We start from the raw sequence: 27911 nt of genomic DNA, 5'->3' as shown, positions 1-27911 counted from the left end.
TTTTCTCGAGTATAAATGGTTCTGTCAACTTTTACACACACAACAACATTCACAATGAAAAGCTAACTGCTTTTGTATTCGGATAAACCTGTCCTGATTACTTATTTGCTATATTAGCACCCTCAGTCTAATTTTGAAAATAAACAAATGACTTTCGACCGTTATTTCCCAGTGGTCCATTCATCAAACGATTCTTCAGATCTGAGTGTCGACTCCTATTCAAAGAGCTGATTTAACGAAATGATTCAAAGAACCGACTCAGGATTCATTGGCGAAAGACGTTTTTTTTTTTTTTTTGCCTCGTCAGAGAAAGCTGTGGTGAGATCGCTGATATGTTTCTTTCTATCAAATATTTCTGCAACTGTATGAAACGATATTAATACCTAAATGATGAAACATTCATATTCTTTAGCTTAGCTGGTTTAGCACACAGTTTGCTAAAAAACGTTGGTTTTTAGCCAAAATTAGCGCTCGAGCTAGCTAGCTAGCTATCTGATACCAGAAATTTAGCAAAGCTAGAGTCAGGATCGTTGGTGAATAAGTTATTATTTCTTTCTGTGCTCAGGTTGTGTACACATTTAATGGCTTAAACATTTTCTCAAATATCCTGTACTACCTATTAGCTATTAGCTATAAGGTATTAGCTATTAGCGCTTCTCTCTCAGAGCTAGTTTAGCTAAAAGGCGTCTCGCGCTGCACAGATAGTGTCAATATTCACCAATATTAAATATTTTAATTCTTTATGTCTGTCAGAGTTGTGAGGTTTTTAAAATTTTGTCCCATATTCCCCAACTCTTCATATATTCAACTCTGATGAACTTAGTTGGTTCAGTTTCTCAAATTATATCCTGATTTTTCTCTATTTAACCACACCAAATGTCAAATTACCCATCAAATGGTTTCTATTAATCATATTTTATAGTCTACTATGAAAAACAAAAGAAAACGCCCCCTCAACTTGAAATTCCTACTCAGGAACTCATGCTGCGTCTCAGTTCGCCTACCTATACTATGCACTAAACGTATGTACTCTTCTTGTGAAGGAAAAAGGACATACTTTTGAGTGTGTAGCAAAAGAGTATGCGAGTACTGGAACATACTTACTAACACGTCATGTCACCGCAAACAGCCTCCTCGTTGCATTTCAGCTTTTCTTCATTCATTTTTCCTTATATAATTTATACGATGCAGTTGAATTTCCCATTTCCTTGATTTATTTTTCCACATTTCATTTACACCTCTCTAAAACGCGTCCTCGAATTCAGCGAAGCAAACCGTCACAAAACTCCTCCTCCTCCCTCACGCACGCAAGCAGTTGTGGGCAAAATTATATTAGCTGAAAAAGTGTCCACGGATCTACACTTCGAAAATCTACCAGAACTAGTAGAATAGTCGACCGTCCGGGTACCTTTGGGATACTGTTTTCGATATACTACAATTAGAGACACACTGATGCTAATCTCGATACTATTTAAGGACCGATAGTAGGCGAATTGAGACGCAGCATCAGAGTTCAGCAAGTGACATGAAATCAACATGGCTGCCATCAGCATGAACATTAAACACAGCAGCACTTCGTACCTTTAAATGAGTTATGCTGTATATACGAGTATTTGCTTTGGATCGATCAACATACAGACATATTACATATCTTTTGAGGAGCTGAATATACAGTGCGTCACTCATCACAGTTGGCTGGCTAGCTTGTTGCTAGCTTGTTGCTAACAAGAGATGCAGCCATGTTTTTTTTTTTTTCCCCCATTAGTAGCTCAAACACAAGGAGGCCAAAACAATTACGTGATTCCAAGCCCCACTTCCAAGGTAAGTCGAATGCAGCAACAGTAGTGAAAGAAGTTCAGGAAGAGAAAAAGAGGCAGATTTGCTTTTATAAGTTAAAATATAATTCTTTCCTTTTGCTAGCATGCTATGTTAATCATTTTCAGTGGACGTAGCATAAAGGTATTAAATGGCAGAGTTATTAATAGGGCAGGATTGATTGACTGTAGATTGTGCCGTAAATCAGGATTTCCTAAACTATTTGTAGCCGGGGACCAGTAACCTCCTCAGTCACAGATTTGTTTGTTTGTTTGTTTGTTTATTTGAACATTATTTAAATGTATGCAATAATAATTTGTCCTATTCGAACACATTAGATTTAAGTTGCATTATCTATTGGCTTACTTGTTTTTGAGTTCTTGAGGTTTGGATCAATTCAAATCAAGTAACGAGTCAAATTATCTAATAACTAAATACAACTAAATACAATAACATAGTTAATAGTGGGTTGTGATTTCTGCTACTGTGACTCCATTAAAAAACTGCAGACCCGCTGGCTGTGCTTCTCGGACCCCACTTTGAGAACCACTGCCTTAAAATGATTCAATAAATTTGTGCCTTCATCACTTCTACAACTGCTTTCACCTAAAATGCCGGAGCGCATAATACTTATCGATTTAATTGTACAGATCACTTGTTGATTGTAACTAAAATTTAGATCTGGCTACACTGCTGCTGTATAAACTCTCATCTTAATAAACACGGCCTTCCTTTGTCGCACAAGCTTCTTTTCTGAGAAAGTAAAAAAAAAAAATTTTTAATTTGTTGGGCTTTGCAGATCTCTTTATCCTGGTCAGGGTTGCGGTAGATCTGGAGCCTGTCCCGGGAACACTGGGCACGAGGCTGGAATACATCCTGGATAATGTCCTATACATTAACCTTTGTTTTTTTTTTTTTTTTTTTTTTTTTTTTTAAGGCCATTTTAAAAATGGATTGTTAGTCATGTCTTGCATGCCGACATTTCACCTGCTACCAACATGTGAATGTGGTCCTGTAAATGTGCCACCAGACATTTTTCAGCTGCTGTGTGTTAAAGCTGTAGGTTTTGGTGTCGAATGAGTAGCAGTGACATATTTGGCCTGCAAATGAGCTAATGCGGGCTGTGTGGGAGAATTTGAGTAGATAGGAAAATCTGTTACTATGACTGGGTGTCTGCTACATGTTGTGTATTTAAATTCTGTAAGATCAGTATCGGGGATCTGGTACTGAGAGCTCTGGCCTCTTGTGTGTTGTATTTCAAATGGAAAAACTGATTGGTTCATCCTTACTAAAAACTGACAACCCGTATGAGGGTTTTCCTTTCACAACCCTGTTTGCTAGCATTTTAGTATGGGCCATCTGTTTTTTTTTTTTTTTTTTTTTTTGCTAATTCATAATGAAAACTGTTGACTACAGTAGAGGGTTTCTTTATCAGAAGATGTTTCTGGTAGGGTCCCTTTAAGAAGCAAAGATCTATTCAAAGATCCATTGAGCAAACTTTAGGATATTAAATATAATAATAAATGTAAAGTTTACAATGTATGGAACTGGTATGCCATAATGTGCTTGGCTAATGTGACTGATGAACGAGGGGGAAAAAACTACAGCAAGAGCACTGTGAGTGGACAAAAAAAAACAGTGAAGGTGTTAAATGATAAACACCAGTGTGACTGTATAAACTTTAAATGAAAATATTTAAAACTTTAAATGAAAATGAAAATATTTTCAGAAGATTATGAGCATGTAGCCAATTGTGGACTTGTAGTAAGGGAGTAGAGCTTGAAGTGAAATGAAGTGACTTGTGGCCAAGACTTGTGACCCATACTCGGAATTTGCGCTCTGCCCATCGAAGTGTACACACACAGTAGTGAACACACACACACACACACACACACTGTGAACACACACCCGGAGCAGTGGGCAGCCTTTTTTGCTGCGGCGCCCGGGGAGCAGTTGGGGGTTCGGTGCCTTGCTCAAGGGTCTCACCTCAGTCGTGGTATTGATGGTGGGAGAGAGCGCTGGTCATTCACTTCCCCCACCTACAATCCCTGCTGGACCTGAGACTCAAACCCACAACCTTCAGGTTCACCTTCGGGTTACAAGTCCAACTCTCTATCCATTGGTCTATCAACATGGAGTCAGAAGTTTGCTAGTGTACACAACTGGACATTGGAAGCTGTGGCACCTGGCAGTTAGCTAAACCATATTTATTCATCTTTCATTAGTACTAAACTGAATTCTACAAGCTACACAACCAACTTGTGCTATTTTATGACTGTTTTTTTGCTATTATAATGTATATGATATCAGGAACTAACTTGTTTCCCATTTTTTTTCCTCAACATTACATGTAACTATAAACAGATAAAAAGTAAATCTGCTTGTTCTTTAATAAATAAAAATAATCGTTAGCAAATTGCTGTGGTACAAGAGGAATAAAGTACTTCAAGGCCTGTTGTTATAGTGGTGGCCAAGGGTGGTAACAGTAATTCCAATGCTAATCCACACTAAGTGTTGCATATTAGGACACGCATACAGTTTGAGATACAGCTCTTTAATGTAGGGAGGAAGTATGTCCTGGAAGGTACATGAAAATATGTCTTGCGTTTGTAGACTAAATGTTGAGGCTGTCTACCATCTGTATTTTCATTTATTTTGATTCAGTGTACCTTCACAACTGCCCTACCTCCCTATCTACTGACATACATCCATTTCATGTTTGTGGCACAATGTCTTTACTCAAATTTCGCCAAACTAAGCTTCTTAAACTAAACGGTAAACTAAGAATCCAGGAGAACTGCACAGGGCAGTTGTTTACAGTTTGTCCACTCTTTCCCCTTTTCTGATTCAGCATGTCATGTACATTTTTCAGTTTCCTGTTCCACTGTGGGAAAGAGAAAACACACAAGAGAGACCAAGGCCAGAACTAAAGTGGTAGGGGAAATGCATTGTCATAACACAGAGTTTGAGTGAAAACAAGATTCTGCTATGAATGACAGTGACGAAAACACACCTCAGCCTTATCAAGCCATTACAGTAACAGAGACAAATTACTAAAATAAGTACATGCGTTCAATTAATGCAGAATTATTTCCCATTATTTAATCTCCTTTCATAGCTGTATTATTTCCCTATCACGCGCTTTTTCTCTCACTCGCTTTTTTTTTTTTTTTGTTTCTGTTTCAATCAGCTTTCAGATTGCACTTTATCTCTATCCCCTCTTTCTTTTCTCTCATGTGTTCTTCATCTGGTATGGAACACAGCTGAGGCTAGGCTGTAGTGCAGAAGAGTGGGCAAAAGTGACAATCATGCTGATTTAATGTGATGCTGATGATTGATTCGATTGCTCTCAACACCCACACAGGTAAAACACAGGAACAACTACTACAACAAAGCTCCCTATGTGTGATTACCTCACTGCGCATATGTGTCATTGACTGAAACCTGAGCTCTACACAAACAAATGAGATAACGAAATATGACAGCGGGCAAGATTTCATGTGTTCATGCTTCTATTTTCAATGGTTTAGATATCATCATTCTGCAGCCCAAAAATACTGACATGACGCCTAGATTGAGACGACAGTACAGAAGATATCACGTCAATTGACGTGGTGGGTGAGTGTGGTGTAGGAGCTGAATGACCTTTATAGGTTTTGCTTATTTGACACCCAGTGGAGTAATTATTAGCTCGCTGTTGACTGCGTAGGGGATTTCGTTCCATTGAAAAAGCATCATGAGGTAACTGTAATCATTACATGAAAATCCCTGATCAGCATTTATAAATAGTTTTCTCTGTCCCTCATTTCCTTAGCAGCAGGTCATGCTAGAATCAGTTGTGTAAAAATGAAACAAAACAGTAGACCAGCAGCCTGTTTGTATAAACAAATATAATAGTGGGAAATTGTAGAGGTTTCACTCTAATGGTTTATGACAGTAACAACTGTATTGTACCTTGTACGTTGTACATTTTCCTCAAGATACAAACTATGTAAATATACCCCCATTTGGGCTTAAGGGGCAGTGTACATTAAATGAGTTTTAAAGCTACACTACATTCACTTTCTCAGGTAACTAAAGGTAGAAAAGATGTCTCCTAGAGGGTACCAGCCCCACTGAAAAGCACCTGTACCCTGAAATGTCCATTACTTTTCTTCTGGAAGCACAGACTAAAGATGTTTAGCCGAAAATTTCAATACCACATACTGTCCCATCTGGATTGTATCCAGCTCTCACACTCATTGTTCCTGAGATAGGCGCCAGATCCAGTGCAACTCTGAACATGATAAAGGCCTCAGCCTACTTCATGTGGAGACGACGTTTAGCTGGCTTCCACTCAAATTTTGACCTAATTGCAGAGTAAACGGATGATGTGCAAAGGCTCAGCATGTCATGTGTATTGCAGCTGGGAGAACTCTGCAGATAAACATGCTACGCCACCAAGCCTGTGATTAGTTGTCAAAACAAGATGTTCCCGTGTCAGCTCATTCCAAGATGAATGAATCTAAGGAGCTGCAGTCTTCCTGTAGTCAAGAAAATTGTAATGAAATGTATATAGTGCCACCCGCAGTACTGGAGCACTCATTTGCGATGGCCATTATAATACTGCTGTAGGTCTGCAAGCTTTTAAGCTCTCAAAGATGATTTTGTTTTCACTCAGATCTCACAGATACCATCTTCACATTTAAGTATGCTGAGGCCTTAAACCTGTTACTGAAGATGAATGAAGAAGCAAAAGATAGGGCTGATTGTGTAAGTCCCAGATTCCAAGAACTGTATATATATATATGTGTGTATATATATATATATATATATATATATATATATATATATGTGTGTGTGTGTGTGTGTGTGTGTGTGTGTGTGTAAAAAAAAAAAAAATAAAAAAAAAATCTTAATGTTGCGGCATTTCGTCAAACTGGTGGTTTTGCCATAGCAGAACTGTGGGCTACGACGGCAGGAAGCAGCAAGTCTAATTTACGCAAGCAAGTACGTATCACTTTTTCTTCTGGCTGCTGTAGCTGTCCCTGATGCCGTCATTGCTAAAAGTGCTTCTTATAGAGCTTACTACTACTTACTACTTACACTTGTGGTCACTCAGTGTTCTTATGTCAATTATAAGTTAATGAGACAGGCTTGTGGTTTACCGCTTGGCATCATTTGGACAAATTTGAGAATTGAAATCTGTTTTTTCAGGACATTGGAAGGCAGACCCACAACACATTTCAATTGTCAAATTTGTCAAACAATAACCCAGCAGAACATTTTTCGATTTGATAAATGTAATTATAATACCATCAACATGCTGATTGGAGAGTACCATCTCAGCATGTGTATTGCATAGGGGCCTCATACAGCTCATCGTTCTTCGAAAGCTGTCGCTCAGCTGACAGCTTGTTATGTGGCAAATCTCAGCCTCTCAGATTATTTTGGTTTCTCTTTGTAGCAGGGGTCTCACGGTTGAGTCATTGTTGTGAAACAGTATTTTACTCCGTCACATGCAGTCTCGCAGAGTTCACACTGGTGACAAGTTAATGGGAGCGTATGTGAAGGGGGAAGCATGTCGGTGGGCCCCTGAACAATATCACACATTTAAATATGCACAAACAAATTAGTGTTAACTGCATTATTAATGTTTAAATAATCCACCGTTTACTCTTTCATGTCTTGCGGGAGCCTCCACTTGACTCAGATATTCTATTGGGGTTTGTGGTGATGACTCAGAGCCATGTCGAAACAGTTAAGTCTTGTGATCCCACTCCTACACCAAGAATCAGCTCGTCTGGCACTGGTAACATCAGCTTTCATTTCACTTTACATATAGAGCAATATTAACCATTTAGGTAAACCATTTCATTATTTTATAAATGACACAAGGAAAACAGCTTTTAATTAAACAGTATGAACACTCAGCCAATACAATTGTATTAAAATCTATAAAAAAATATTTTCTTTAAGCAGGAAGGTCATTTTTTATTTAATCACCATTTTTGGCTACAAGAAAGTAAAGAGTAGGATCACGTGGACGAATGGTCCCACAGGAATTTAGCTTTCTACTGAAAAGAAAACATATTATTTAAAAAGGTTTTTAAATAGAAATTAAAAAAAAATTTTTTTTCCAAAAATAATTAGAATTTGACTATACTATTATTATTATTATTATTATTACTATTATTATCGTCTAAGGATTAAAATTAGTTATACATAAACAACAACCCAGAGGAAACAAATGAATGATGTGAGGCTGATATACAACATAATGTAAATTATATATCTAAGCCTAAAAGAACTTTTAGATGGTTAAAAAAAAAAAAAAAAAAAAAAAAAGCACTCTGAATGATAAGGCGCCAACATGCCATGGGTTGTTTTATCGTTTTAATCAATTTTTTCATTCACTGAAAAAAGGACTGTACATTCATAATGTGCAACAAGATGATTAACTTGTAGTCAGGTCTTAACAGTAATACATTCATATCAACATGTTGAAATTGTTTAAAAAATCTATTATGTACATTTGAATTATCAGCATTAATGAACTAAAAAATAAATTAAGCAAAACATAACAGTATAAAAAAAGAATTCAGATATATATATATATATATATATACACACGCATATTAGCTCTTGCGGTTTTAGTGAACCTAAACACATTAGCTCTGCCATTACTTTGATGTATGTAATAAACTGGAACAGCACTGTTTTCGCTATCAGTACAAATCAGTGCATATAACAAAAGAAATTTTTAAAAAAAACAGAGGAAGTGTGGACAATAACACTAGCGCTAATTACACAATAACACTGTGAACTGATTCATGAAGACAAAATATGTTCATTTTGCAAAATTTTGAAAAACATTGCACATGCATAGGGAATTTAAAAAAAAAGGTAAAAAAAAAAAAAAAAAAGACTTTTTTTCTTTTTCTGTTAACTTAGACAAAATTTATTCTAATGAATTCTGGATTATGGACTACTAGGTTCCAGACAAAAAGTGGGTAGTGCTGAATTCTGTGTATTTTGCACTCCTAAATACACACTGATATGGATGGGAAATGTAATAAAACCAGTAGAAACACAAAAGATAAATTCTATAAAATACAAGCATCCAGTAGGTTATTATCCTACACAGACAAGGCTTTAAACCTTTAGCTCATTTGACTGACTTCATTTTATCTGTGAACACAATATGGAGATGAAGTAAAATGTAAATAAGAGACCCTGTCAAAGCATCCATTATTTTGTGGCTGTCAGAAGTGTTCTATACAGGCAAAGACATCTACAGCACATAGCAGCAGTCAGAATCTGCTTGTAAAACTCACAGACATGTCTGTCGGGATGAGAATACAATTATAAGAATATGTAAAATGACAGAGTGGCACCTCTAAAGGATGGATTTACCTGAGCTCCCCATGAAAACTGAAGGCTGTCCAAATAGGGCTCTAGGCTTAATTAAGTGTGTGAGATGAGGGAAAAAAAAGCCTGAACACAAAGACATGAAAAAAAAAAAAAAAAATCAAACAATACTGGTTTAACTGGGCCTTAAAATAGGATCTTTTGTGCCTTTTGTTGTGCCTTCATTAAATATTGTGATGTAATATGTTTTTTTGTGAAAATATGGCTGTGTTGGAAATGTCTCGCATTCAAATTATGTCGAATCCAGTGAATTGGAACAAGCTTTAACTCATTTAAGGCAAAATGGTTATCTCAATCTCCATAATTGATTGCCATGGTAAAACACTGATTAACATGGCCTTTGAAAGTGTAGACTACTCCCATGAAGTTACATCCAGGAAGGCAGTACGATGAATCAGAATTTGATCAAGCCCAAGTAAGTGTTATGGACATCAAATTGTGCCTGGGGGCTGCAGGTAACATTTATCAACGTATTTTTACTTAGTTGCACTCCTATACCCATAAATCCAGTCGAGTTTTCTGTTCCATTGATATGTCCCATAGTGATATTGCTGGGTGTATTACCGTCTGGCATCTTTTTAACTGTGACCACGTAATTCACACCTTGCTTCCGGTACTCCAGGGTTACTCTGAGGAAGAGGAAATAATTCCCGTCCTCCTCTATTTTCACTGCAGTATCTCTTTGAGCTTCATTTTTTTTCCGCCACTGCAGTCTCAGTTCATGTTCGTCGTTTTTACTCTTGTCTAAAAGCAAAGAGAATAATTATTATGATTTGATCCTAACATACACTTAAAGAAATTATTTGATAAAATTTCTGAGAAATATTAAACATAGCAGCAGAAATTAGTATCTGGTGTCATTTGGTAAAAATGGCAGTGCACTTACAGTAAATAAATAATAGTAGCCAAAAACTCAGGCTTACCAAGGCAGTATGAAGTGAGCTGAGAGCGTGGACTGGCCGTGGTTTCAATGCTGTTAGGGGAAACCTGGAAAAGGAAATAATAGTCACCAAATGCATTAATTTTCTCCCTCAAAGATACAGACACATACAAAATTGCCTCCAAAAATCAGAGTTGATATACAGATAAACTTATAATGAAATACGTAAGGAATAAAACACTGTCCCCCTGTTATATGGAAATAATCGATAGGGTGGTGTGTTAAGTGGTGTCACTGTTACCATCTCGAAATAATTTATTTTCCTATAGCAGCATATCCCTAAGTGTTTTATTTTTCTGATACTGCAGAGATTTGCCAATGATTACAATTCGTAATGTATTATTTATTAATGAACGACACATAGTAGTTTTCACATACTTTTCAACTTATACATTATAAGTTGTCCGCTTTATGTGAGAAAAGTTCATTCTTTTTCTCACGTTGGTTACAACAGCCATAAGAAACAAAACACTCCTCTGTCCTGAAGACTTACCTGTGGCAGAAAACTGACAAATCATGACAAAGTGGTGACTCTGGTGACTCCTTCCATAAAGGTCATCTAATTGTCAATTATACATTTTTTTAAAAAAAAATTGTTTGGCCTTTAGCTAAAAACAGCTTGCTTTTTTATTATTATTATGGTTAGAAGTGGGGACAGTGGATTGTTTACTTTTAACTTCTGATAACTATCCCTCAGGTGATTGTGACACTATGATTTTCACAGAGTGTATAAAGTCTAAGTCTGTAGATATTGAACTGAGTGTCTGTTCTTTTTAATTTTTTTCATCGAACTGTAAAACAGTTTCCAATAGTTTGTTTAAAACAGGAAGTTCACACCGCTCTGGTGTATCCCAAAACGTGAAGCGTAACTGCATTTTAGCGATGCACTATGTTGATATACTGGCATTAAACAGCATCTGTGTGTGTGTGTGTGTGTTTTGAAAGTTGAGAACATTAGAAGTCTTCATATCTCCCGTGATGCTTGTGATCATAGGCTAGCATTATTGAGTTTCCTTAATATAGTATAATAATAAAGCTGAAATTGTTGTTCTGTCAGTGTTTTCACGCGAGTGTTCATAAGGAACACAAACAGAAAAAAAAAATCTCTATGCTCTTCATTTAAAATAGGCTTTAGTTTCTAAACATCATTGCCTACTTTGTAAAGAACAAACTGGTCAGGACAAAAATCAAGAAAAACAGCATTTCTACATTGTTTTGATACATTTTTGCATTTTGCAAGTCTGCATTGAAGATCTTCTAGCAGGTTCTGCTTTAGTAGTATATCGTATTTAATGTCTATGAAAATCTGAAGATGTGAACAAATACATGATGTACTGAAACTGTGATTTTGGAATTTACAGTTATCATGCTGTCAGTTTATCATTTTGATCAGACCCTGGTTCTAGCCATCATAAGGTAGTAGATGAGGAAAAGATATCTCTTGACCAATATGCCAGTTTTCTTGCCCTTATTCTGTTCCTATTTCCATTATGGCTTTTCTCCAGAACCTAACATCCCATTGCCCCATTCTGGCTGTAACGTAAATGATAGGTTTATATTAATGTGCTCATTGTAAAGTTATTGTTTCTATAGTAACAGCTCATGCACAGGGACCTGTATGGCAGACGCGCCACACATTCTAAGGGTTTAAAAAAAACGTTGTTGTGGTGAAGGCCAACACTGGAGAGTCTTTAGGACAGATGAGTTTGTGCTTTCTGGTTTCTCAGTCACATGGCAATCTCTGTTTTTTTTTTTTTTTTTTTTTTTTTTTCATTAAAAAAACATTGAGACAGGAAAAAAGAGAGGGTGTTTTTTTTTTTTTTACTGCGATGACAGAAGCAATAACAGGAACTAACCTGTCTTTCAGACATGACCTTTGATTTAGACATGCATTATCAGCCATAACATTAAAACCCTTGTACCACCAGCTCTGACCCATCAAGGCATGGACTCCACAAGACTTCTGAAGGTGTGCTGTGGTATCTGGCACAAAGACATTAGTAGCAGATCCTTCAAGTCCTGTAAGTTGCGAGGTGGGGCCTGCCTGGATCGGACTTTTTTGTCCAGCACATCCAACACATGCTTGATCGGATTGAGATCTGGGGAATTCGGAGGCCAAGTCAACAACTTGACTATCTCTTCCCCAGGTAAGTGACACACATGCCCCTGGCTGTCCACATGATGTTTGATGTTAAAAAAAAAAAAACAAAAAAAAACTGATTCATCAGACCAGGCCTCCTTCTTTCAATGCTCCATGGTCCAGTTCTGATGCTCACATGCCCATTGTAGGCGCTTTCGGTGGCGGACAGAGGTCAGTATGGGCACTCTGACCGGTCTGCGGCTACACAGCCCCATACACAGCAAGCTGAGATGCACTGTGTTCTGACACCTTTCTATCAGAGCCAGCATTAACTTTTTCAGCAATTTCTGCTACAGTAGCTCTCCTGACGGGCTAGCCTTCGCTTCCCACATGCATCAGTGAGCCTTGGGCGCCCATGACCCTGTCGCCGGTTCACCTTGTACCACTTTTGGTAGGTACTAACCACTGCATACTGGGAACCTGTTGTTTTGGAGATGCTCTGATCCAGTTGTCTAGCCATCACAGTTTGGCCCTTGATAATCGATGATATTCACTTTACCTGTCAGTGGATTTAATGTTATGGCTGATCGGTGTATATGAAATAAATCAAAAGGTTTATTTCAGGATTAAATTCTGAGGTTTTTTTTTTTTTTTTTTGGCTTACCACTTACACCAATAATGAAAATGCAGCAACAACCAACAAAGCATAGCATAGGAATCACTAACAACATCACAAACAGATCTAATGTACTTCAGGGTGGAGTTTGGAATGAGCAAAATAAACTGTGGAATAAAGTTGCGTGACTGATACACAGTAAATTAAAAAGAATCCCTGTGTCATAGCAGAATAACATACCATGTCTTATCTCTGTGGTTATTTGCATTGCTGGCTGAAAATGACTACATTACAGATGAATCATGCTCTATCTTTCCCAGTTACGCTGTTGGAGGGTTGGTTCTGTTGCACCTCACATGCCTGTACTGGCTGTAGTTGTAGTGATACATAAATAACAGCTTTATTTAACACTGAATGTAACATGTTGGTGGATCAGATGGTGTTGTGCTGGGTTTATACTTAAGAGACGTGCTGATGTAGTGTAAGCTATAAGACAAAGGTAATTCAACATAATTTACAGAGCTCTACATAAATAAATTATAATAGCTATAGTTCATCAGGTTTCAATCTGAACCTAAGCACAACTAGGCACCAACTATCCAAAATGTATGAACATATGAAACTCACTATGAATTTATAGTGTCTGTCCTTTCACAAGTTGTCTCTCTCTTTTTTTTCCACAAATGTGAAAGGCATGGTTTCAAAGTACACTTCAAGTACACTTCTTTTCAAGCTCCAGGAAAAAGCTTTGTATTTCAAGTCGGTGTTACTACTGAGTTTAACCACCAAAGAAGCTGTCAGGAGTTTATGAAACATTTCTTCATAACTTAACTTTAAATAAATCAGTAAGGTATGGAGCTGCAGGACACTGTTCAGTTCTGTTACCAACAGTGCAATAATTCATATAATTATGTAAAAAGGGGTTGACTGTTTATCGTTTGGACATTTAAACTAATCCAAAACCAGGCCTAGACAATTTTTCTTTAGAAATGACCTTGAAATCAGTTCAGCAATCAATCACATGAATTTTATTTATTTATTTTTTACACTTGTAAAGAATCTGTTCAGTTCTGCAGTTCATTTGGTCCAAACCTTTAAAAATGCACCGGGTTATAAATGTGCTGATCTATGCTTCCTGCTTGCACATAACATGTTGCGCAATCTTACGTTAATACATGTGTTTCCTCTGTCACACAGTTTCTCTTTGTGCTGTATCGTTGCTCTCGTGCCACTTCATTACTGGCAACTTGTACAGCCTATCAAGAATCAAATACCAATTATTTCAATTTGCCTTTTTGTTATAAAAAATAAGCCAGTGACCATCACTAAAGGACAAATATTTATTAAATTTTCATTAACATTTGGTAACTGACTTGCAGGTTCTATTCTTAATTAATACCGATAATACTGATCCATTAAATGCTGCTAGAATCACAGATTCCACTTGCCTGATTTCATCATTTTCAACTTGTCATACTGATAATACTGTAATCAGTAGGGGTAGAAGAATATAACTGTACCATTGTGTTGGATCCCTGCCGGAGGATGATGTGGAGAGTGATGGAGGCTCCCAGGCCCAGGGAAAGGATAGAGACCCAGATCATCAGCATCCAGATGAGTCTCTTCAGCTGATCCACACGTGCTCCGCAGCTTTCCCCTTCATAACACTTCTTTCCAGATTCACACATAGCCCAGGCAGCGAGAAGCTAACGACACGCAGTTGAGTGATGTCAGGAATGAAGAGAAGTGTGAGTCAGACTTCAGCTCTGTTTTGCAGAGAAACTCTGGGCTGAGTTTTGTTTCCTGTGCTGCTGCTAGGTTTTTGTGTGTGAGGGTAAAATAAAGAGTGTGTTTGAGTGCTGCAAGTTCCTCTTTTTTTTTGTGGTGTCCAGGAGGTGAGCTCTAATGTACTTTCCCTCCTGAGCAAAGGTAATGAAAGTGAAGGGGAGCACAGAGAAAAAAAAGAGAGAAATGCCTTCCCACAATAGAGGGACAGGCCCTCTCAACGATGTCAGAAGTTACACAGAGGAAGAGCGATGCAGACATAACACGGTGGAAACATGCTGCATTACAACAATTTCACAGAACAGTGTTGTAGGCGTGTCATACGTTAACTCTGAAAAGGTGGGCAGTCTACAGACAAATTGGTTTTCTAGAAGTGATCAAAATCATTTGAAACAATCTTTCTTTTCTTTTCTTTTCTTTTATTTTTGGCCATTTCTGTTTTCCCTTTCTCTTAGGTGCAAGGATTCCGCTTGAGAACAGGACAATACATTGTTTTTGTTTAGTTTGTTTTGGTTGTTGGCTGGTCACTGACTGATGATGGCCAGACCTAACTGATGACATCTGTTTTCTTTACAATTTTTTTGGTAGCATATTGGAGGCTCAGTGTGCCATTAGATTGAGTCATCAAAAATGTAGTAGACAGATAAAGAATGAAATAGATATATCAAGGTAATAACTGTGTCAATAGTGTTTCCAATGTGTTTAAACTTATGCTGCTTTCATGTGCTCATTAGATGCAAAGTCATATATGAAGCCCTTACTGTCAAGAGCACCGCTATCTAGCTGCTATCATAGCTTTTTAAAGTGTCTGATCTATTGTGATAACTTCCTAACTTTCCTAAATAGTTAGGAATACGTCAGAGATGTATACCTAATCAACTTTGTGACCCAGTTAGTGATGACTAAAAACAAGTTGTAGAGAATTGCCTACAGTTGACCACAGAATCCATTCTGTCATCCACCATGGTGAAAGCGTAAAGGTGAGTAAGAAGTGAGATACCTGGCTATTAAAAGGATTTCTTAAGCTTCCAAATTACGACTTGAAGGGACATTGATGCACTTGATTCACTTGTAGGTCAGGAACTAATTTTTACAATAATCCCGGTAGCGAAGGTGGAAGAAACATAATCATCACATCTCCTTCCTTATTAATCATTTCCTTCCTCTGATTTTCCATCCTGTGCTGATAAAGCTTCTCATAATACACTCGACGTGTGACAGATGAGATCTTGAGTCATTAATGAAAAATTATTTTTCGCATTCCACCCGAGAAACCCACTGACATCTCAATATTTTGTATACTAATTTTTCTGATTCACAAATGCTGCATAATTCTTTCTGTATTTATTGTAATAACATGTCAGAACATGTCATATCTTTGTGGCATTGTGGCTTGCTGTGGTCTGCCTGGGAAAGTTTCACAACAACAATATGAAAAGCAGCTGCTTTACAAACTTCATCATGCCTCTGTAAAACTAAATGGAAATAATATGCCATGCTTTAAAGTGTGGTTTGGGTCAATCTTCTGGTTGCTAGAATATAAGGTTAATGGTTAAGCTACCATTGTCATGTTAAATAAGCAAACATCCAAAAATAAAAAGAACTGTACAAAGTTTTTCTTCAGATGGCAAAAGAGTGGAACTGGGAAAATAAGTATATCTATAAATAAATGTACAGATCTGCTTTTTTATGGGAAGAGGTCTTCAGGAATGTGGAAATTCAAGGATTAAAGAAACCACCAACTTCAGAAAACAGGAATGTATATTGCACATCAAGAGCGGTCAGGGGAAAGTTAGTGCTGTAGGCTGGAAAGGGCAGCGGCAGGTATTTCTTCTCTCGCCTACACACTTTCCACTGTTCCATCTAACCACTGTAGTATCCAAAAGTGTTCAGGCAGGGATGGGCAAAAATACATCAAAATATATTTTAATAGGAAATACTCTATGCATCACAGTAACTACAGCTGACAAATAAGTAAGAATAAAACTCTTTCGAGACATGAGTTACTGTTACCCCCTCAAAATGATTAGTTTCCTTGAACAGCGCATCCCAAAATGGTTTATTCCTCTTATACTACAGCAAATGACCTATAATTACAAATTATTCACTTATTAATGAACAGTACATCATACTAAAAACCCAAAAAAACCCTGCAGTTTGCCATGTTATAAAGAATTTGGAAATATTACCAATATTACCTGCTTTTTTTTTCATGTGTTGGTGAGAGCTCAACATGGCTACAGGATCACAGCAACTTTGCTTGCTGGCTAGCATCCTACTCCTTAGCTAGCATCAGGCTCGCTATATAGTGAAAAATAAATAATGAAGAAAAATAAAAGACATGAAGTACTGTGTGAAATGTCTTAAACACTTATTAAACATCCAGTAATATCCAGTAATTTTTTATTTTTTTTTATTTGTAACATGCTCTATTTCCTCTCTGATGAGTCAGTCAGACTTCCTGGAGTGTCAGTTTACTTGATAATATCACCACATAAAGTATTGTCTGTATTTCGAAAATGCAAAAAAACAGAATAGCCTATGAAATACAAATGACAAAAATTAGATTGGAGGATGTTCTGCCAGGCTCCACTAACCACACAGTTTTTATGTGTTTGATACGACCATAAGACGTAAACATCACCATTTTCCAGATAAATAATTCTAGCACCTGTCTGTGGTTTTATATACGCAACAAGTCCACTGGGGATTTCCTGGGGTAAAAGTTGTCTTGTTGTTAGTACATGTGGGTGAGGACTAATGTCCTGCTGAGACTGTTTTTTTTTCCCCTCTTGTGGTGGTTACAGGTGTTGTGTTTCAGGCCCACACACCTCGACCTAATTTCACTGAAGAAACAAACCAGTGGAATCTGACGTTGTAGTTTGTAGATAAGACCGATAAGTCACTGAGGACCGAGTTGAAGACTCGCAAAGGATTATGTGCTCTGTGCCAAGACTCTACTGTCATATACACTGTGGGACAGGTTGTTCTAACAAGACTTGTATTTTTTTTAGTACTTGATGACTGAGGTGTTACCCATAATACACTCTGTCAGTTTTAATGCTTAGAAATGATGCATTCACAAATGTAATAATCAAATGATAATGTAATAACGTAAAGTGACACATTAGCTCTGTTTAGTGTAGTGTTGTCACTTGTGGGTGTGAACTGTCCAGCACATTTTTTTATTAGTAGTAGCTATATACAGTCATGGGAAAAGAAAGTACACCCTCTTTCAGTTCTATGTTTTTTATTTATCAGGGTCTAAATAACAATTGTGTGTTCCTCACCAACTTCTATAAACAAACAGAAATAACCTCTGGTGACAACAAAAAAACCACAACAGATTTAAATATGTAGTCATTTTTCCCAAAAAAGTAAATCAACATTCAGAAACCAGGTGCGGAAAAAATAAGTACACTTTATAATTCAGTATCATGTAGAACCACCTTTAGCAACAATAACTTGAAGTAAAATTTTTCTGTAGGAGTTTATCAGTCTCTCATATCGTTTTAAAGAAATTTTGGCCCACTCTTCTTTATAACATAAGCTTCAGTTCATTAATGTTTGAGGGCATTCATTTATGCACAACTCTCTTAAGATCCCACCACAGCATCTCAGTGGGGTTGAGGTCTGGACTTTGACATGACAATTCCATCACCTTGATTTTTATCTTCTTTGGCCATTCAGATGTTGATTTGCTGGTGTGCTTGGGATCATTGTCCTGTTGCATGACCCAATTTCGGCCCAGTTTAAGCTGCTGGACAGATGGCCTCACATTTGTCTCAAGAATGTCTTCTGTTATAAAGTGGAGTTCATCGTGGTCTCAATAGCTGCAAGCTTCTCAGGCCCTGTAGCTGCAAAACAAGCCCAAATCATCACCCCCTCCACCAATAGGCTTGACAGTTGGTACTGTCTGAGGTGTTTGTGGTGATACCCAAACATCTCTACCTTGGTCCTATCAGTCCAAAGGATATTGTTCCAGAGCTTTTGTGGTTTGTTCCGGTTCCATTTTTCAAACCTAAGTTGTGCTGCCATATTATTTTTGGAGAGAAGAGCCTTTTTCCTAGCCTACCATGAAAGACATACTTGTTCAGACTTTTTCTGATTGTGCTGTCATAAAAATTTTATGTGTTTACAGAGGCCTGTAGGTCACATGATGTAGCTCTTGGGTTTTTTTATATATCCCTGAGCATTAAACAGTCTGACCTTGACTGAATTTGGAGATGGCCTTATAACCCTTCCAGTAACAGTTGCTTCACTGAGGTCATGGCTGATGTCCTTTCTTCTTGGCATGATGTATACACACAACTCAGTGCTCCAGAACACCAAACTGCTTTTATAATCACACTTCTTGATGATTAACTAATCTTGTGCATTTCACACCTGTCTGCTAATTGCTCTCTTAATGATTGTGGAAGTATAAGGTGTACTTATTTTTACTACCTGGTTTCTGAATTTCGGTTTACTTTTTGGGGGAAAAAATGACTACATATTGAAATCTGTTGTTTTTTTGTTGTTTGTTGTCATGAGTATTTGTTAGTGAGACCACACAATTGTTATTTAGGCCTTCATCTTTTGCCATGATGTTTTCCAGGAATTAAACTATTTTTCAAGTAAGTGGAATCTATTTAGTGCTTTGTTAAATAAACTAAACACTGTTATATAAACACTTACGAATAACACCACACTGTCAATGATCTCAAAATATGATAGGCTTGCTAATTAGCTTAGCATTGCCAACTAACAGAGAGTCAACTAGCCTGTTTTGGGTTCTTCTGCAAAAAAAAAAAATTAAATAAATAAAATAATAATAATAATAATAATAATAAAATAAAAATGCACATCTAATTCAAAATGTTCTCCAGGTGCGGAAAATTACTTTCATACCTCAAAATCTGTCTTTTGACATTACATTTTCAGAGCCATGACTAAGTTGGTGTTCTTTTGCGGGCAGATGAAGAGGATGCGACTGAGCATGTTCAGAGTGAGTGTCACCATTATTATTATATTATTACTATTACTAATTATATCTGACGAAGTGTATTGGCCTGTTTTTATAAATATGAGTTAAAGAGTAAATATGGGGCAGGTAGCATTGTTTGATCCTGACCTCGGGTTCCTGTGTGCAGAGCTTTGCATCTTTCTCCAGTGTCCTTGTGGGTTTCCTTTGGGTGCTCTGGTTTCCTTCCACCTTTCATAAACATGCCAGTAGGTGGATTGGCTATGCTAATCTACTCATAAGTGTGAATCTGTGTGATTGTGTATGTGCATGGTGCCCTGCGATGGACTAATGTGCCATCCAGGGTGTATTCCTGCCTCACGCCCAGTGTGCCTGGCATAGGCTCCTAATCCACCATGATAAAGAACAGGAATCCACAAGGATAAAGCACTCACTGAAGATGACCAAATGAAAAAATTGAAAAAAGTAAATATGGCATTAATCAACAAATGTATATAAATATTAAGTAGAGTATGTGAACAGAGATGCTGAAGTTAACAGAATGCTGCTGTAATATTTAATCATTTTTAATAGGAAAACATTAAGCAAACATGGAATTCTTTATGGATAAACTGTAAAATAGAGATAAATTTTTTCACTATTTAAGAAACCTGTGGGGATGCAAACTTTTTCACTCAACATTTGTAAACTTTGTAAATACCTTCCTAACATTATAACTGGCTGCACACAAAACAATTGTTGTGTTAGTATAGACTGTACTGGATTGTTTGGTAAATGATATTTTTTGATGATATGATGATAATGAAATGATATTCACGTAACTTCCCTTAAGCTGGTTTTACTTGTCACACTGGACGAAATGATCCCAAAATCTTGACTGAATTCTATATCAGACTGCAGTACTGTGTTTTCCACGTCTGATTATATGATGAAGATCCTTTAGCAGTAGACTTGCAATTAAAGAACATTATGACATTACTGTTTACATAATCAATTTGGCACGCCATGTGAGTTTGAGGTAATAAGGATACTGTTTTTTTCATTTCATGTTTCATTTAGGCTTCATCATTACCCCTTTTTGTGGCTCTCCCATGAGTTTGGCGCAATTCTATGTCATCCTCGTACTGGTGGCTAATTGGAGCATGGGAGCACTGGGGCATGCCCATATTTTTTTAACATTGGGGCATGCCCATATTTTTTTAACATTGGCGCATGCCCTAACATGTGCTGTGATTGTGGTTTTACGGAACATATTACACACTCCCTCAATACACCCAGAGAAATACAAGGTTGGTAAAAATGGTCCTGTTTGAGTTAAACTCATTTTCACTTTTACTTACTCCCCTTCAGCCTTTAGTGTCAGCGCTGGAGCCCAAACCCTGCGTTGCAGACATAAACAGCGTTTGTCTCCATCTACAGGCCATAATGTAAGCTGGTGCGTGTGACAGGAAATATCTGATATGAAAATAAACTTCACAGGCAGTCGCCAGCTGTTAGTCGCACAAACCACCCTAATAACAACAAACCCAAGTAAACCACATGGAACACTTCTGATTTCAACACTGAAACCGGCTGCAGAACAGCCTCTCACAAGGATACGCTTGAAAATAAATGCCACTAATATTTTGAGTGTAATAATGTAAATACTCATTACTCATTAATGAATGTAAAGCAAGATGAACACTTAAAAAAACAAACAAACAAACAAACAAAACAATCAGTAAACAGTTGTATAAATCAGGGGGTCTCAAACTTTTTACAGTGAGGGAACCCTTTAACTATATATATATATATATATATATATAAACATGAACTTCCTCAGTACAGACTTATTTAACAACCTATTAAAAATAAAGAACATTATTTTAAATGTATATAATAATAGTTTAGTTATTTAAAAACAAGAAATAAAAACTTTTTATTTCTAATGGTGCTTAGTGGTTGCCTCGCACATCCGGGTTGGAGTGTGTGGAGTTTGCATATTCTCCATGTGTTTTGGGGTTTTTTCTGGGTATTCCAGTTTCCTCCCCCAGTCCAAAGACATGTGTTGTAGGCTGATTGGCATTTCCAAATTGTACCCTGCGATGGGTTTACACCCATCTGGGTTTTCCCCCGCCTTGTGCCCCGGGTCCCCTGGGATAGGCTCCGGGTTACAGAGATAAGCGGAACAGAGAACGGATGGATAGATTTCTAATGTTTCTAAGCTTTTCTAATATACAACATACAATCCATTTTTTATTAAAATTGTTATTATTCCACTTGACATTTTTTTTTTTTTGGTGTAATCCCCAGGGGTGACAACTACATTACATTCGTTACAGTACTTGAGTACATGATTCACTGAAACAGTCCTTTTTTGAATATAATTAAATCATGGTCATTTTAATTTTACTTGAGTTTTTAAAAATAAAATATTTTTTATCTTTTTGATCCCCGTTTCACAATAAAAGGATGAATCAGTTTTAAACCTGGAAGACTTTAAGGCAATTAAAAGACAATATGTGCACATTTTAAATAACTCAATTCCAAGAGCCAATTAAAATAAAGCAGTTTCCTGCCAAAAGTCTACACTTCAGGTGCCAGATGCTTTAATTAGAAGCAGCAATGTATGAGACAGCGGAGATAGACAAGCGTCCCTGGCCCAACTTGTCAGATGTCTTGAGCTAACTAGCTAGCTAGCCAGCTAAGGAATCTAACTACTGAAAACCCAACCCATTTGGCTAAAGCTAGCTAGCCAGCTAATGCTACCTTTCTTTATACTGTCTACTTTTGATGATGGAGGTTCACTTCAGCATAGCAAACTTGGTTATTTAGCATAGGAACAGTATAACAAAATAGAACATTTTCAGATTAGTTGTGTCAGTTGTAGACATAAAAAAGTACCTTGTAAAGTAATTACTCAAGTAGTTAGTTTATTTAGTATGTCTTGCTTACTCTTGCTTGAGTAATTTTCTTGATCACTATTTTTACTTTTACTCTAGTACATTACTGATGTCAGTAAGTTTTTTTGTTTGTTTGTTTGTTTGTTTTTACATTTTCCACTACTGACAATAATTTTAATTGTTGTGATTTTGTACCACTGTAAAAGAAAAAAAAAGAAAAAAAAAGAGAGAAAATGACAGACCTACTGGCTATGTTTTATGGACCTCCTGAGAACCATGGGACTAAATAAACAAATGTTTTTTATATCCAGGAAATATTTAACTCTTTCAGGCATAGACACAGAAAAAAGTTTTGGTTTTTTTTCATGAATGGGTTTAAGCTAAAAAAAAATGTAACCTTAAAGACCATCCCTGCTATTATATTAAAATCATTTATTGAAAAATAAGACTATGCACCTTAATGATGTCATTTGAAGCAAGTGTGTTAGTATGAGGATAGTATTATGACATGTATTTACAGAAAAGAAGCTAAAGCTGTAAGGTACAAAACATGTCCTGACTTCGGGTGTGTGGGAATTATATTATATAAATTAAATATTTCACAAAACTATTCCTTTGAACTCCTCATTACAGGTTAAACTCTACTACAGATGATATTTTAACGTAAGTTAAATATAGGGTACTGTATTTTGAAATTTTAAATTACATTTTTTTAAATGTATCAGTGTAATCAGTGTGCACTTTTGAACATAACTTTTGAACAGAGTAATGATTGTAATGTAAGGAACATCATTTAAAAAAAAAATGCTTTAGAAGATGGAAGGAAAGCAGAGAACCCGGAAGACGCCCACACAGACACGTGGAGAAACAGCAAACCTCTTTACAGACACTAACCCTAGCTTAGAATCGAACCAGAGAACTTGGACCTCTGCACTATAAATATTATTGTAAAATATCTCTAACTATTGCATTTAATGCTTTATTTATAAGTGCTTGTGTGGAGGTGGGGTGTACTGGTATATATACAGACTGGTGACAAATTAACAAAGGAACAAACGGTGGCTCTATGCTGTTTCCACTTATCGTCTTAAAGAAAAGCATGTGTGTGTCTGTGACATATACAGGGGATATAAAGGTCTACACACCCCTATTACAATTGCAGGTTTTTGTGATGTACAGAATGTGATAAAACAACCAACAAAATTCAAGCTAAAAATAAATAGTTTTAGTTTTAGTAAAAAAAAAAAAAAAAAGAAAAAAAAGAAAAGAAAAACAACTTAGGGTTGCATAAATGTGCACACCCTTTTATAATGGGTGTAATAATAGAATTAACCAATCACATTCAAACTCATGTACAAAAGTAATTATCATACATCTGTCATCAGTGAAGTGATTAACCCCAAATAAAGATCAGCTGTCTGTGTGGAATTTTCTTGACGTCATCTTGGTTTCATCTGACTGCTGAAGCCATTTGTATGGGATCCAAAGGAACATTGTTTAAAGGTATCATTACCAAGAACAGAATAAGAAACCCCTCCAAAACTGGCAAAAGAACAAGACAACAAGACAAAAGCCTATTAGGGAGGCTGCCAAGAGGCCTGTGACAATATTTAAAGAGCTACAGGAATATCTGGTAAGTACTGGTGACTCCATGCATTTGACAACAAGCTGTCATATTCTTCACATGTCGGGGATTTGGGGTAGGGTGGCTAGACAGAAGCCCTTTCTCACAAAAACAACAAGAACAAAACATCCAAGTCTGCCTAAATTTTGCCAAAAGCATATGGCAAAATGTTTTATGGTCTGAGGAGACCAAGGTATAACCTTTTGGGCATAATTCCAACAGATATTTTTGTGCAAAAACAAGATGAAAAAAAATTACCTTCCAGCATGATAATGACCCAAAGCACAAATCCATGTCAACAAAGTAATAGACTCAGAAGAAGAAGATCAAAATTTTGTAATGGCCCAGTCAGAGCCCAGATATAAATCCTATCAAAAATCTGTGGAATGACTTGAAGAGGGCTGTGCACAGGAGATTTCCTCACAGTTTGATAGATCTGAAGCATTTTTGAAAGGAAGAGTGCAGTAAAAATCAAGAGTGCCAAATCAAGACGTAAGAGTCGGTGGACTCTTACCCAAAAAGACTGAATGCCGCATTTTATGCAAAAGGAGCTTTAACAAAGTATTAGTTAAGGGGTGTGCACACTTATGCAACCAGGCTATTGTAAGTTTGTTTTCTCCTAAAACATTTCAGAGTTTTTTTCACTTAAATTTTGTTGATCTGACATGATTTGTTTTGGATTAACTTTTTACATCACCTTTTTACAAAACCTGAAATTTTAACAGGGGTGTGTAGACTTTTTATATCCACTGTATATGTCCTGAAATACTGTAGATACAAAATGTATTGGTGGGTTTCTTAATAGTCCATGGCTCAGTCCATGGATCAGTGGGAAACTAGTACCATCACATTCCTGAATGGCATGAAACCAGTGGTTTTGTGGTTATTGTCTAGCTAAATTAATCTGATAAAAGACAAAAAAAAACAACAACTATGACATAAGATTAATGCTAACTAGTTATATAATGCCATTCAAACACTATTTATTGTCATAATAACATCATTAACATTATAATAGACAACTGTCTAGACAACTATAGACTTAAGAGTAATATGCAACTGTATGAACAATAAAAAAGCTATATAGAACTATAGAAATGTCAAGGGAAAAAAAGGGTTCTGCAGCCACTGAGCCCTATTATTTTATTTGAAAGCATCTTAATGCTTCATGTATATGCGCAGATTTGATGGTTTTCATTGTACATATTTTAAGGTAATGTTCAATTCCTGTTCACTGAAAAGTGTTATTTATGTTTAACATTACCAAACCTTATAGTACAAGCTCCACAAGCTGTAAGACAAACACACCTGACCTGCAGAGGGCGCTGTGCAAATTATTTAACCAAACACAATGTCCAAAGCATGAGTCAGAATCCCAAATCAAACCACTGACCACTATATCAATGTGAGGTCTTGTAATGAGGAACGTTTTGGTTTTCTCAAGGACAGGGTTCTGTAGTCTGCAATCTGCCTTCAAACTATGGAGGAATGAATAAACTAAAGACTCTCTAGTGAACAAAACAAGCAGAATATCAGTTGAACGAATAAAAATAAAATGTAGCTAGAAAAACATGGCTGAATGTAATGAAGTAAAGGGAATCATTTACTCCTGAAATGCTGTCCATTTTTCCTCATAACTCTTGCCTCCCCAATACAGTACATACTATAACTCATAATAACAAGCATTGTAACAAGCCACACACAGACATGTATGTGCATTACTTTACTACAGTTATATCTGACAGGTGCTCGAACCTAAGAAGAATGAGTAATACATGTAAAATTAAATTGTGTAAAATAACAACAATGTGCTATTAGGAATGCTTGTGATTGGTGGGTATTTTACAGGGATGGTGGTGAGGAAGGGGGTCACAACCAAGTGATGGGAATTTCAGTGAACCAACACTTGACTCAACTCACCAGAAAGAGCTTTTTTTTTTAAATACACCATACCCCCAATACCCTATACTCATACTCACCATACCCCCAATACCCTGTACTCATACTCACCAATCATACACCACACATCCCACATACCCTGTACACATACTCACCAATCATACATTCCCCATACCCTGTACTCATATTCCCCAATCATACACCACCCCCCAAGACCCTGTACTCATTCTCACCAATCATACACCACCCCCAATACCCTGTACTCATACTCACCACTCACACTGCACCCCCCAGTACCCTGTACTCATACTGCCCAATAATACACCAGCCCCAGTACCCTGTACTCATACTCCCAATCATACACCACACACCCCTATACCCTGTACTCATACTCCCAATCATACACCACCCACAACACCCTGTACCCATCTTCCCCTAACATACACCACACAACCCTCATACCCTGTACTTATACCCCTAATCATACACCACCCCCATACACTGTATTCATAGCCCCAATCATGCGCCACACACCCCCATATTCTGTACTCATACCCCCAATCATACACCACCCATACCACAGGCACCCCTCAATCATGCCACCTATCACACCCCACATACGTATGCCACAAATGAGCCGCATATATATACCCCTGCTCACACTACACACCCCACATACCCTGTACTCATACTCCCAATCATACACCACCCACAATACTCAGTACCCATACTCCCCAATCATACACCACACACCCCCATACCCTGTACTCATACCCCCCCCCAATCATATACCACCCATACCACAGGCACCCCTCAATCATGCCAACCCACATACGTATGCCACAAATGAGCCACATATATATACCCCTGCTCACACCACACACCCCTCATATATTTATAACACTGAATTATTAATGCTGAATTTTTATACAGTTAGTGTTACTACTGATATTAAAGTTGTGTTCTAAGTATTGAAGTTGTTGTTATTATTATTACTGTTATTTAAGCTAATTTGTATTCAACTTAATTGAACTGGAGGGAGAGTGAGAGAGTGAGAGAGAGAGAGAGAGAGAAGGAGGGAGGAGTAGAAGGAATAATGCTCTAAATCAAAACACACTGCCTTAGAAAAGTTTCTCGCTCTTTGAGTTTACTTGTGAGGGAGGAAAAAGCTCCCATATGGAGTTCAGTGACTCAGGTAGTTTGAGGAGTGTGTTCTGTGTTTTGTAATGAGGAGTGTTTTAGAAAGCGTGAGGTTTCTCTGTCTGGAACTGGACCTGTACAGCTCCTGGACCGGGTTTAATCCAGCATGAGGATGGCGAGATTTTTTCCCCCTAAGTACACGGAAAGTGCCTGTTGGCTTCAGATTTGGGACTTGGCTCCGGCTGCGGTGTCTGTGACTTATTAATCTGCTCGGTTAAAGCAGGATTTCTCTGTAAACATGACCCGATATCCTGCGCACTAGTGCTTCACTTTCAGAAAAGCTCTCTAGCTAAACTTTTATACCTGTGGAAGACAAAAACTTCATGTGCGCGGACGCTGGACTGGAAAAGCAACCGAACACGAAGGGAAAGTGCCTATCTGGTTTATTAAACTATTAAGCAGCAATATGGAGAAGTTTACCGTGAACAGCGGCGGTGGAGACGTGGAGCGAGACCTGGAGATCCAGGGGCGGTTGGCGGAGTGCGGTGAAGCCGCGGAGCCGCTGCGGGAGAACGGGAAAGCCGGAACCGGTCAGAGTCGAACCGTGACCCGGGCTCACAGCTCCAGCCCCAGGATGCTGGTCGGTTTGGACATCTTGTGTCTGATTGTGGGTAAGAACGACTGCTTCCTGAGGTTGCATGTCCAGTGTGTCCTTGCTGGTAGGATCAGTGCTTATTTATGTTGCATAATAGGAAAA

General features: G+C 37.4%; 2 protein-coding genes and 1 long non-coding RNA gene across 3 annotated transcripts in view; 2 read left to right on the top strand and 1 right to left on the bottom strand.

Moving 5' to 3' along the window:
- Positions 1 to 257: 257 nt before the first annotated feature.
- LOC117595839 (uncharacterized) lies at positions 258 to 21323 on the top strand. Its single transcript, XR_004577042.2, has 4 exons — positions 258 to 318; positions 1766 to 1821; positions 19570 to 19633; positions 20960 to 21323. It is a non-coding gene; the product is annotated as an uncharacterized LOC117595839 (long non-coding RNA).
- On the bottom strand, positions 8176 to 27776 carry tnfsf18 (TNF superfamily member 18). Its single transcript, XM_034298523.2, has 4 exons — positions 27635 to 27776; positions 14382 to 14567; positions 10149 to 10212; positions 8176 to 9969 (listed from the first exon to the last, which is right to left on the bottom strand). Exons 2-4 carry the CDS (start codon positions 14547 to 14549, stop codon positions 9620 to 9622), a joined length of 582 nt encoding a protein of 193 aa, XP_034154414.1. The 5' UTR covers positions 14550 to 14567; positions 27635 to 27776; the 3' UTR covers positions 8176 to 9619.
- ppap2d (phosphatidic acid phosphatase type 2D) overlaps positions 27113 to 27911 on the top strand; it is a 38061-nt gene continuing 37262 nt past the window's right edge. Inside the window, exon 1 of the mRNA XM_026946044.3 lies at positions 27113 to 27825. Within this exon, the coding sequence (XP_026801845.1) occupies positions 27621 to 27825 (205 nt within the window). The 5' untranslated portion in view covers positions 27113 to 27620. The remainder of the gene's footprint in view (positions 27826 to 27911) is intronic.

The sequence above is a fragment of the Pangasianodon hypophthalmus genome, chromosome 23, assembly GCF_027358585.1.
Source record: "Pangasianodon hypophthalmus isolate fPanHyp1 chromosome 23, fPanHyp1.pri, whole genome shotgun sequence".
NCBI classification, from domain to species: Eukaryota; Metazoa; Chordata; class Actinopteri; order Siluriformes; family Pangasiidae; genus Pangasianodon; species Pangasianodon hypophthalmus.
Note: the sequence above shows the minus strand (reverse complement) of the source record. Positions and strands in the feature narration are given on the sequence as shown.

Coding starts and splice junctions, on each gene's coding strand:
- tnfsf18 (XM_034298523.2), bottom strand. CDS start 14,549: ATGTGTGAATCTGGAAAGAAGTGTTATGAAGGGGAAAGCTGCGGAGCA. Junction 10,213..14,381: donor GGCAGGGATCCAACACAATG/GTACAGTTATAT, acceptor TTCCTTTTCCAG/GTTTCCCCTAACAGCATTGA. Junction 9,970..10,148: donor GCTCACTTCATACTGCCTTG/GTAAGCCTGAGT, acceptor CTTTGCTTTTAG/ACAAGAGTAAAAACGACGAA.